The sequence below is a fragment of the Gekko japonicus genome, unplaced genomic scaffold, assembly GCF_001447785.1.
Source record: "Gekko japonicus isolate JY-2015 unplaced genomic scaffold, Gekko_japonicus_V1.1 scaffold75, whole genome shotgun sequence".
Lineage (NCBI taxonomy): Eukaryota > Metazoa > Chordata > Lepidosauria > Squamata > Gekkonidae > Gekko > Gekko japonicus.
In genome coordinates, this window is record NW_015173124.1 from 1,739,890 (window position 1) to 1,752,617 (window position 12,728).

General features: G+C 43.1%; 1 protein-coding gene across 2 annotated transcripts in view; it reads left to right on the forward strand.

Moving 5' to 3' along the window:
- Positions 1-12,728, forward strand: part of GPBP1L1 (GC-rich promoter binding protein 1-like 1) — a 47,329-nt gene that overhangs the window by 27,446 nt on the left and 7,155 nt on the right. For both annotated transcript variants that reach the window (XM_015421954.1, XM_015421955.1), the window contains 4 exons: positions 3,037-3,109; positions 6,861-7,054; positions 9,792-9,932; positions 10,350-10,508. In XM_015421954.1, the coding sequence (XP_015277440.1) occupies positions 3,037-3,109; positions 6,861-7,054; positions 9,792-9,932; positions 10,350-10,508 (567 nt within the window). The remainder of the gene's footprint in view (positions 1-3,036; positions 3,110-6,860; positions 7,055-9,791; positions 9,933-10,349; positions 10,509-12,728) is intronic.

Consider the following 12,728-nt stretch of genomic DNA (forward strand, 5'->3'; position numbering starts at 1 on the left):
GGAACACTTTCCCTATGAGGAAAGGTTAAAGTGCTTAGGGCTCTTTAGCTTGGAGAAACGACGACTGAGGGGTGACATGATTGAGGTTTATAAGATTATGCATGGGACAGAGCAGGTAGAGAGAGAGGTACTTTTCTCCCTTTCTCACAATACAAGAACTTGTGGGCACTCCATGAAATTGCTGAGCGGTCGGGTTAGAACGGATTAAAGGAAGTACTTCACTCAAAGAGTGATTAACACATGGAATTCACTGCCACAGGAAGTGGTGGCGGCTACAAGCATGGACAGCTTCAAAAGGGAATTAGATAAGCATATGGAGCAGAGGTCCATCAGTGGCTATTAGCCACAAGGTATAGATAGGGACTCTGGGGCAAGTGATGTTCTGTCTTCTGCTGGGGGGGGGGTGTCAACAGTGGGAGGGCTTCTAATGTCCTGGCCCCACTGGTGGACCTCCTGATGGCACTGGTATTTCTGGCCACTGTGTGATACAGAGTGTTGGACTGGATGGGCCTTTGGCCTGATCCAACATTGGCGTCTCTTATGTTCTTATATAAATAGAACAATTCTGAGATAATGAATCACTGGCTAAATTTTCTGCTTCCTATCAGTAAAAACTGGGTGATGTTTACCATGTTGTCATTCCCAAAATTTATTGGTTTAAGTATTTTTATCCTGTTTCTCTCCCTGGAGGGGACCCCAAGTGACTCACAACAGCAAGAATGCAATATAAATAATTTTTTAAAAAACCCTACAGTATGTCTTGGGCTGAGATTCTTTAGCTGGCTCATCCAGAGGCATTGACCACAAGCAAGTTTTACAGGTACCAGCAAACAGGAAGGAGAAAAACACATAGCTGAGATGTTGTGCTGGGAGCTAGATCCCCCCCCCCCCAAAAAAAATGTTCCTCTTCCCTTATTCAATAGGCCTAAATGGAATTTGAGGATGGGGACACAGGTTTCTTCATATATGATGCCTCCTATCATTGGCCTATAGCTAAATAAATTCTAGCTTTTTTCTCTCATGCACCCATCTTGGTCCTCCATACAAAGGGGCCTCCAGGGTGGCTGGGATATAATTGAACAGTTTTCAGTTAGTATATGTAAAATACAATGCCAGAATAAAAGTGACAAAAGATCAAGATCCTAATGACAAATTTAAAAAGAAATTCCTGGGTCTGGATAGCAGTCACCTAAATTTTTTTAATTCATTTGTGTCATTGACCTTTTGACTAAGAGATGTAACTTTCCACTAAAATCAGCAAAAACATAGGGAAGACTTAACCATGGTAAACCAATTTCAGATCCTGGTTCAATGGGCCTTACCAGCCATTGTTAGTGGTGTGGCCTGCATTCAAACATTAAACCATGGTTTTGCATGATGTCTGAACTGAGCCATAGGCTCCATGTCATTAGCTGTCAGTATATCAAAGTACGTATTCTGATATATATGTTAATTCCCTTATTCAGTCTCTACATGGGGTAGACGTTCACGCCCCTAATTTCTCAGGTGGAGAGGCGGTTCCAATACTGATGTACGCGGATGATGCTATCTTACTGTCCCAAACTAGAGTTGGTCTTAAACGGGCCCTAAGAGTTTTTAGTAAGAAATGTAACGAGGAATTATTAACGATTAATTATTCCAAAACTAAGATTATTTGTTTTAACAGGGTATATAAGAAAGATTCTTGGAGAATAAATGGACAACTTATAGAGCAAGTAAAAACATATAAGTATTTAGGGATAATTTTCAGCTACAATGGCAGCTCCTCAGCACATATAGCCTCTACAATCTGCTCTGCTGAGAGAAATGTTAATGCTATTATTAGATTTTTTAGAAAGGAGGGCCAAGGTGTAATTTTAGTGGCTTTGAAATTATTTGATGCAAAGGTATTAACCCAACTCACATATGGTATGCAAGTAATTACAATAAGTGATAATAACTTTAAGGACCTGGAAAAAGTTCAATCTAAATTTATTAGAGCATTATTTAATGCGCCTAAATGTACAGCAAATGTAGTTCTTAGGCAGGAGATTGGGGTGACAAAAATGGAAACGAAAATCTGGATAGCTTCGATTTTTTATTGGTTAAGAACGCACTTGAAGCCTACAGGTCTAATTCCATCTTTACTTGCTGCCACTCCATACCCTGATTGGTCCTCTAAAATATTAGCCAAACTTGGTTCAATTGGGTTTCATCCTGCAAGTCTGTTGGAGCTAGGATTGACTAAAGCTAAATCTATGGTAACCCAACGCCTAATAGATATAGAGGCTCAGACAGAAGAAGCGCTCTTACCCTCAAGATATGGAGTCTTAAAATCCTGGACAGGTTTTGCTCCCGCTCCATATCTTTCTAACATCACATACGACGGCTATAGATGGGCTTTCTCCAGAGCACGTTTTGATGCCCTACCCTCTAATCTGTTACGAGGAAGGTTTTTGCGTTGGCCTATCTCCCAAAGATGCTGCCCATGTACAAATTTTGATATAGAGTCAGTATCACATATTCTGTTACATTGTAAAATTTATGCTAGGGACAGACAGCTGTTAATTTTCCCATTGTTGTCCAAATTTAAACCCTTGGATGTCCAGTTGAAATTTGCGGAATTGAGGATTTTAATTTTTTTGCTGGAAGACTGGAAAAAGAGGATATCTTTAGTGGTGGCAAAATTTTGCTTCCTGGCCCTTAAAAAGAGGAAGCTTGTACCTTAGATAGCAAGTTGATGACAAATTAGCATTGTGTTGTATAGTTTTAATGATATAATGTATTCGTTTTAATGTTCTTTTATATATCCATCTGAATTTTATGTATTTATAGTGTATCTTACATTATTATTCCTCTAGGTAATGTTTTATATTGGCTGGTTGCTTGACCGTATAAATAAACTTGAACTTGTATTCTGAGAAAACAAGACTTTGAATAAAACAGCTCCTAAATTGTACCATTAAGATTCTCATCCCGGTTTAAGTATTTTGAAAAGGGAAGTCTGAAGTTATGCAGCCTAATCTGAAATGTATTTCTCTGGGTTTCGTATTACAGCCTTCACTGAATCCAGAAGCTGGAAAACAGAACAGCCAGAGTAAACCAGTTGGGACTCCTTCTGGTGTTTGGGGTAGGTACATTATGCTGTAGAAGTAGTGGAACAAAACAAATGAAGTCTTTGTCAGTAACCAGTTTGGCATATGAAGTCTGGGTGCTTCTGGCTTTTCTACTTTTAGTAATGGCAGAATAAATGTACTTAGGAATTCTGGCACAGCTACAGTTTTGTACTTCCTCCTCCCCTTGCTCACCAAGGTTATGCCTGCTTCTGTAGATCTGAGGAAACAGTATTACAATTTATAGTCTCCTTCCATTCTTGGGCAAGATGCTTGAGCGGTTTGTTGCTTCTCAGCTCCAGGAACTCTTGGAAGAGACTGATTTTCTGAACCTATTTCAGTGTGGTTCATGATGGGAATTAGAACAGAGACTGCTTTGGTCACCTTGGTTGATCACCTCTACTGAAAACTATATTGGGGACTGTGACTCTGCTAGTTCTGCTGGATTTCTCAGTGGCCTTTGATACCATAGGATCCTATTGAGCCGCCTCTCAGCCCTGAGACTGGGGGCACCATGTTATGGTGCTTTGAGTGCTTTTGAGGGGTTATCTCAGAGGGTGGTGCTGGGGGATTCCTGCTTTGCCCCATGGCCATTGACCCATGCCATGAAGCCACTGGTTTTAAAAGACCTTTTTGAATAGCAGAAACACTTGTTGGCAACAAATCATGTGGAGTTCGTGTGATTACAAAGTTACCTCAGTTTTATTATCAGTTCACCTCATACATCCTACCCTGATTCCACCTGGCCTTTTCTCTTGTAAGTTAAATAAAACATTAAAAAATAAAGCCGCTCGTGTCCCATTTCAGAAGCTGAATATAAGAAGATGATTTTGTTTCTTCCCTTAATTCCCTGGGCTCAGCTAGCATCAAAATGTTTATATTAAAGTGACTGGGTGGGATAGCCATAGACAAAGAAATAGGAAGGAAATATATACTGGGGATTGCTCAGCAAGAAAGAAGAAGAGTGTGTGCGGGAGGGAAGAGGGCGAGATTGTCATAACCATCTTCTCCCACATGTTCCTGCCTGGGAATTAAGATCACAGGGAGAGGCCCTCATGACTGTCCCATCAATCAAAGAAGCTCAGTTGGTGGTCTTTTCAGTGACAGCCCCGTGATTATGGAACAACTTCCCCAGTGAGGTATGGCTGGCACCCTCACTTTCGATCTTTAGGAGGCAATTGAAGTCATTTTTATTTAGGACCACATTTGGTTACGTTTACTGGCAGTCCAGAGTTGTGACTTTAAATTTTGGTTTTTATGTTTTTAATTAGCCTGATACCCGTGGTTCGCTACGGTATTTAAGTTCCATAAATCCAGTTATACCACTGATGATGTGAAGTTTGAAATGTAACATGTGCTGTAGGAATTCTAATGGAGAAGATTGTAGTGTAAAAATGAAGTGAGACATACGTACTGTTTTTTTCCTCCACTGAAGGACCTCTCTGTAGACCACATTGGTGGTTCTGCCCTCAGGTGCTAGGATCACCAGGCTGCTTGGTGAACTCACTCTGGAGTAGGTCACATAGAACTGTCCATGTGAGAAGCAGTCGTCTGTTAAGTTAATTCCTGCCACCTTCAGTGTCTGGCCTTGGGACTTGTTGATGGTCATAGCAAAGCAGACCTTGAGGGGGAACTGCAGCCTCTTGAACTTGAAGGGGTTTTCTTCGTAGTGGGGGTTGACGTCATGGTAGGAATGCACTCCCCTTATTTTGGGTTTCTTGATGCAGGGGTTTGCCATGGGCATTGATTTGGGTGTGTGTGTGTGCAGGGGCATACTTTTTTCTTTTTTTAATAAAAATGCTCTCATTTATGTTCCATTTAAGAAGTGGGACATAGCTACATATTCAAAACAACACTCAAGTAATTAGATATTAAGCAAGTTCATATGACCCAATTTTCTACAACCCACATTGTGAGAAGTTAAATAACCTAATACAGGAAACCACTTTTCTACAAATTTGGGGTATATTTCCATAGTGGGTGGGAGTGTGGCTAAAGCTACTGAGGAGGCTGGGCCAGCAGCATTGCTAAGGTGTTTCTGCTCAGGCAGCCTGCCTGATGGATTAAAGTACCCTGCTCCTGCTCCTACACCTGACAAACACCCACCTGTCTGGTGTAAGAGGGGGTTGTGTTTAAAGGCAATCGCGGAGGCTGGGCCAGCAGCAGTGCTAAGGCAGTCCTGCTGAGCAAGTCTCCCCAATGGCTGTAAGCATCCCACCCCCTCTCTTACACCTGACAGGGGTGGGGTATTGCAAGCTATTTTAGAGACTGGGCCAGCAAGATTGCTAAGGCGTTACTGCTGGGGCGGATCTTTCATGGCTTTAAGCACCCTACACCCGCTGCGGCACCTTACAGACGGCCACCTGTCAGGTGTAGGAGATGGGGGTGCGTGTTTGAAGGCATGGGGGCGGCTGGGCCAGCAGCAGTGCTGCTCCTCACAGGCGGTTGGCCATTCCTGATTTCCTCAACTGTCATTAGCTCTCTGAAGTCTCCTGTAATTGGTTTTTTTTTTACCTCAGAACCCTGAGCTCTGCAGCTGACCAATCAGAGAGTGGAGGGTGCAAGGAGGCAGCAGCCTGGCAGCCACATAGGAAACAATGGGAGGAGCACATTTTGCCCCTTTTGACCCCCTTAGGAGTCAAATTTCTAAAAATCCCTTCTTAGTGAGTATCTACGTCATGGTAGGAGCACTCTCCCCAAATTTCATGCTTCTAGGTCCAGGGGTTTGGCCTGGGCGTTGATTTTATGGTGAGAGGACTTTCTTTTATATATATAGATGTGTTTTATTTTATATGTTTTTTCTATTTTGTAATCTGCCTTGAGCTTCATAAGGAAGAAAGGCAGCTAATAAATGTTTTAAATAAATACCTGTGGTTTGGAAACCACGAAGGCACTCCTGAACACCAACCTTCTTTGCATTGCTTTCCCCCCAATAGCCCCCTTTGACCTGCAGAAATTGATGCCATGGATCTTGGGAACCTGCATGAACAAAAAGCCATGCGGTGATAATGAGGAGGGACAGTGAGCAGAATCTTGTTTATCTTTTGTTTCTTCTGCCAAAAGAAGTACCATTGGTGAAAGAGGCGAAAGGGACATATTTAACATGATTCCCACTCTTCACTGCAGGCCTCACTACCCTGGCATTCAACTTTTGCTGACTGAAACAGGCTTTTGGGGAAAACGGAACTTAGGGAATGTATATATCCCTGGCTCATGTTTTGTAAAATCCAACACACAGCTGAAAATGTGAGGCTTCACAAAGGATCTATGTGCAGTAAATAGCTTCTCATTGCTCACTGAACCAGTTTATGTTGGATGTAGGGAGTAGCTTGAAACACACAGTTGTCAAAACATGCTGGTTTAGACTTTTCCATTTACTGAAGAACCTCATAGAAATGGAGGTCAGTTGGTCTGGAGTATTGCAAGTATAAACCATACCTTGTAGTGAATATTACCTGAACTGAATCTTGGCAGAGCTTTATTTTAATAGTATTTTTACTTGACTTAAATCTAAAAGGGGTCTCTGCAGTCGGGTTTTCATCCTGAAACCTACATGCTGGACTGATGTCATCAAATGTTTCCCATTTGAGCAAAACCTGCCTGAGTGACTAGGCTGAGGAAATAGTAAAATGAATAGAACTTAATCTGCAAAGTTGCATTACTGTGAGCAAGAGGGCTGTCAAGAATTGTTCCTTCCGAGTAGGAGTTGGAGCTAAAATTATTTTTGTGGCATTCTTGAAAATCTTTCTCCCTCTTTTTTTAAACTAGAAAACCCTCCTAGTGCCAAGCAACCTACCAAGATGCTGGTCATCAAAAAGGTTTCAAAAGAAGATCCTGCTGCTGCCTTCTCAGCTGCATTTACGTCACCAGGACCTCAGCTTTCAAATGGCAACAAGGCAACCACCATAGTCCCAAGTGTCTACAAAAATCTGGTTCCTAAACCTGCAGCACCCCCTTCCAAGGTACCTAACACTTTGCTTTTGCACTGAATGGCTGCTGCAGTAATAGAGCAATTAGTGTTGCTGCTGAAAACTTTACATGTGTAGCTAAAGAAGCTATTAGATTGCTGCACCATTAGAATATTGCCTTAGTAGAAATACACATCCATGTATGCATACGTCTTTCTTCTTCCCCCCCCCCCCCCCCCGTACAAGAGTGAAAATAAGACCAGTCAAGGTTTGTGAAAGAACAGAAACCCCAAAGGAAGGGTTCTTGATAATACTAAGAATATAAGTTTTTATTCGGGATATGCAATTTCCTTTGAGAAATCTAATATCATTGCTTTGCTTTAGACAAAATTTGATTGCAAATCTAATTAATATAGACTTTATTTTTGCAACAGCTTGAATTATAGAGGGCAAGGATTTGGGGTAGAGAGGCATGGAGGAAGGCCCAGGGCATTAAAACTACACTAAAGTAATTAATACGGTTAAGAAGCCATAAGAGATGACACAAGCTGTGAATGGGGGACATCAAATCCTTGTCCTTAACTACTGGAAGGCCTACTGAGTTCCCTTTCACTCTTTCACTCAGCACTAGCCTCAGATTTTGAAAGCTCTTCTCCACACACACCCCATTAAGCTAAGAAACTTGTTTTTAAAACAGTTGAGATTTTCATGGTGCCAACTTAGGACTTTTCCACATACCATTGTTTTATTGGTTCTAGACCCATACCAGTTTTAACCCCTGATTTCCACACACATTTCCATTTGGAGTTTTTCCATTTTTTTGAGACCACTTTTGAGACCCTGGTCTTTTTCTGGAAACCAACTGAGTTGCATTTTTCCTCATACATAATGTTTGCCAGTTCTCGTCCTTGCCGCTCCCACGCACCTCCAGCCCTTTTTTTGATGATTGGACTGTCATGGTGATACCACTCCCTCTCCTCCCCAAACCCTGAAGATGAGTAGTTTCCTTTCCTCCCCCCACCCCCAAATGTTGCAAAAATATTGATATATAAAAATAGGCTCAGTAGTTTCTCTGTACACTGCCTTGTGCCCTGTTTCAGGGAATGGGTGGTATAAACTGAATTTAATAAATCAATAAATAATTCCAAGCCTTAATTAAAAAAAAAAAGTCTCCAGCCTTTTCCCTTGCAGGGAGATGCTTTCCTCCCTATATCTCCATGAGCGAAGGAGCTAGAAACTTTTTAAAATGAAAGCTGGGAATTTAGACAAACTGCTCAGCCTATTGTTACAACACTGTAGCAATATATTGGTATTTTAGTGCTGTTTTTAGAAAAGGAGGGCAGGGTGCTGGGATGCCATTGATGATGACAGCACCCTCCCTTGAAAATCCTCTTTATTGAAGGCATGTGCAGAAGAAAATAAACTTCTCCACAGTGGTAAAAATGTAAAGGGCGGGCAGACATGCCATGCCCAAATGGATTCCAGTGCTTGTGGATTGACTGCCAAGAAAATCAGGAGTAAGTTGACCATGCAGAAAAGTCCCTTGTGGAAAAACTTTATAGAAATAAAACACACTCATCGCCTTCTGCTGTCTTTTGCTTGGAACAGCAGTGGAGCTTTGTCTCTTACACTGATAGAAGTTTCAGAGCCACTCTCAAGCTCAGTAAAAATGCAGCAATAAACCCTGTGCTGCGGTTGTGGAAGAAAAACAAGGACTTATCTTCATAGTTGTGCTAAAGTTTACAAGCAGAGAGCCCTTGCTGTTTCCAAACTCAATGCAAGTTCAGATACAAGCTCCTACCCAGTTCCTCACTTTCGGCTGGGACAGGGGCCACAAATATACTTGCCAAAGTAAAGCTGGCGTGAAACGGCTTTATACTTAGACCACTGCTATTATCAAGGTCAGTATTGACTACTCTGCCTGGCTGTAGCTTTCCAAGATGTGAGGTGGATCATGTCTTCCTGATGTTTTTTTTAAACTGAGGATCCCAGGGATTGAAGCTGGGATCTTCCATGTGTAAAGTATGTGCTGTACCAATGAACAATGGCCCCTCCCCATGTGATTGCCATAGATGGGTGCGTTTATGGCATATTAAGTTGCTTGCTTAGACCAGACATTAACTGTATGAACAGCACTGAAGATCAGTAGACACGAACAGATGAAACAACTATTTGATGACAGGCGTCATTTCTGATACATCTTGCTGTTGCCAGCCATCTAGTGTCATTGCCACACCTATCATACAAGCCTTAGTTGGTCTCCAGATGTCTCTTGTCTTGGGGCAAATGAATCATGTTTTAGAGGCTGGGAATTACTATGTAGGCCTTTCCTCTGCAGCATCTCTTCAATTAGTATTTTCAGCGGAAAGGAGCTGGAAGGATGGCACTCTTATGGTATAATTGTGAGTGAAACTGGTAAGTCCATCTGGGTGTCCAAAATGAGCCAAACATTTAACAACCATCAACAACCTTCACATATTTTTTTTTTGGGGGGGGGGGTTTGGAGGTCTGAGTTTTGTGTTTTAGAACAAGCCCATTCTACAGAAACACAGGCTGACTCATTTTGATCCTTAAGTAATCTTGTCTTGAAGCCTTAGGGATTTTTGTCATTAGTGGTCTGGAGTGTGATCTTCCTTTCACACCAGAGGATTTTATTGCAATGCAAGATGCTTGGTAGTGCACACTAGAAGTAGCATTTTGTGACTGTACAGTTTGGGAACCATTGTTGATTTTATATCAGCAATGAAAAATAATTGTCTCCATCTTTATGTGATTTGTCTTTGCATTGCAGCCAAGCCAGTGGAAAGCTAACAGAAGTGAACATAAACCAACCTCACTGTCCTCCAGCCGTGATTCTGCCTTTACCAGTCCAGTGTCTGTAACCAAACCAGCTGTATTAGCCAGTGGCTCAGTTCTTGCCTCTTCCAAAGAGGTAAGGGATAGGGTTGAAATCATAGTATTGTGGATGGGAAAGGACTCATCTGCTAGTATATGGGTTTGAGTCCATAGAAGGCACTGACGGACACAGATTTTTCCCATGTTCTCTTCCTCAAGTAGTCATTTCTGCTAATGCAAGAAGCAATTTCATCCCCTTACCCCTCCCAACAGCAGCTTCCCAACCCATGTGGCTGTTAGTCCATATGGGTTTTGTGACCCTAGGAATAAACCTTTCTGGGATTGGAAGCAACTGTTTGGAGGACAGAAATATGAGATAGATCTTCAATCAAACAGTATATATTCAGGTAGAAATCTGGGTGATTACTGAGTGCCACAAGCAGCCAGTGATAAGTGCACAAACAGCCAGTGACGAGTTTTGGAATATATCACAACTCTCTTTTTCTCCCCTCAGAGTCCCTCCAGCACCACCCCTCCCATTGAAATAAACTCCTCTCGTTTGACAAAGCTGATGCGCCGCAGCACAGATAAGAAGAGTGAGTTCTTGAAAGCCCTGAAGGATGACAGGAATGGGGAAATGCCAGAGCGCCACGAGAACAACAAACTGGAGGATGTAAGGGAACAATTTTCATTCTATTTGAAGCATTAAAATGACTTTAAAGATGATATGGTTTTAATTTTGTGTGAGAGAAAATTTTGCAGGGAGTAGGTATTTTACAGATGTTGCAAAATAGATGCTAATACCACAGTGGCTTCTTCAGTATCCAGTATCTTGCTACCTTCTAAGAGAACTAAAAATTGTGTGACATAGGTTCTGTTCTTTTGTTTATTTAGAGAATAGGAGCTAAAATGCATTGTGGACATTCCACACTGAAGTGCTGAACATAAATTAAGGAACCTGCTTCAGAGGTGAAAGTAAAAGAAGAGCAATTTTCTCCTTATGCACTGGGCATTTAATTGTAGAGTAACAATTCTAGAGAGTTGGAAGACATACATTCAGGATGAGCTACTTTAGAATATAAGAACAGCTTTGCGGGATCAAACCAATGGTCCATCTAGTCCAGCACCTTGATTCCTGCAGTGGTCAGCCAGGTGCTTGAGAAGCCCTTCAGCAGAATGTGAAGGCAGTCGCCCTTCCCCTCTTGTTGTGCCCAGTAATTGATATTCAGTGGCATGTGGCCTCTGAACACAAAGGTTCTGTTTTACTACCATGGCCAAGATCTACCAATATACCCATCTTCTGTGAATTTGTCTAATAATGATGATTATTACAGGTGGTGACCATGAATTCATAAACTACGCATTGTGTAAAACTGTTCTGATCTTCGACGTGGTCTCTGTGCTTCACACCCATGGGATCTAGTGCGCACGCGCTGGATCGATCGGTGCTGTAGCAAGCTCTTTTAACGGATTTTCGCGCCCAGACCTCGGGCATGCGCAGGAACCCCATCGCACATGCCCAGAGGTGTGGGCAAGGACATCCCACCAGTTCCTTTCTTACCGCCGTGTTGGAAAGACCTTTTTCTTCGCCGGCCTGATCGGTTCGCGTGTTTTGGCTTTTTGCCTCACGGCTCTCTGGATTTTTCCTCAGTTTATTGTTTTTCTTCATTGTTCTTTCAAAAAACTTTTAAAAAACCCTTTTATTTTCTGATGAGGGGGAGGTTGCCGCTTTACCTCAGTCGGGCCTTCGGGCTACCCCCCCCTTTCTTTCTTCTTCATTTTGGATTTTATGGAAGAGAAGTAGGGCTTTTTTAATAGGTGCAAGGGTTGCAGTAGTAAACTTGCTCCTCCTTACCGTTATACCCTTTGCATACTTTGTCTCAGAGAGTCTCATCGACCTGAATCTTGTCACCACTGTGCTCGCTTTTCAAACCAGACCTGGAAAAACCGAGCTGCGCGCCTTAAAGTGGCCCTGCTAGAATCGGCTCTACATCCTTCCTCAGCGATGGACGCCGAGAAACCATCGCCCTCAACAGCTTCGGCACCGAGGCCTGCCTCCGATATCGGTCAACCGACACCGAAGCCTCCGGCATCGAAGGCGCAATCTTCCACTTCCACACCGGTGAAAAAGAAATCCAGGCCAAGTAAGGAGCAGAAGTCCGCAAAGAAGGGCTCTTCCAAACCCCTTAAGGCAGCAAAAAAGGGGAAAGTAGCGGTGGCTGCACTGGGTGATGCCCCTAAAGTGCCTCCCGCTCCAACGACTGTATCAATACCGGAGGCGCAAGTCCCTCCACCGATAGCGACCATCCATGTCTTGGACTCCCCTGTCCACCAAATGGAGCGTCCTTACTCCGAAATCGAAATGGTAGTGCTCCTAAGTCGTCAAATGGATGCAGAGCCTTCTCCGTCTCCTTCCCCATCGTCAACGGTATCGGAAGCTCCCAACATCGATCCATGTCGGCACCGATATGCTTCATGCGACACGCAGCGTCACCCTCCACATCTGCATAGTCAATCTGTCAATATCGACAACCGAGATTTTATGGGCTCCTCTCAAAGACATGCTGCCGCTTTGTCTCCGAGGTGTCCACGGTCCAGAAGTCGATCCCCGTGAGTCTTCTTACCCCCGCCACCACCTCTGTCTTGGGATCAACGACAGATGAAGTATCTGTATGGGGCTTATCCACCATCCTTGCCATGGCTGACTCCGGCGAGCTATTCCGACTGGGATCAATATTCATCCCACTCTGCTCATAGATCGAGATCGCCCCACAGGTCGAGACCTTCAGCATCTCTCTCATATCCTCCTGCAGACGATCCTGCCCAGCATAACTTGGATCACAATCGTCCTCCCAACCCTCAGATCGTTCAAACCCCAGTCGTTTCCACCCCT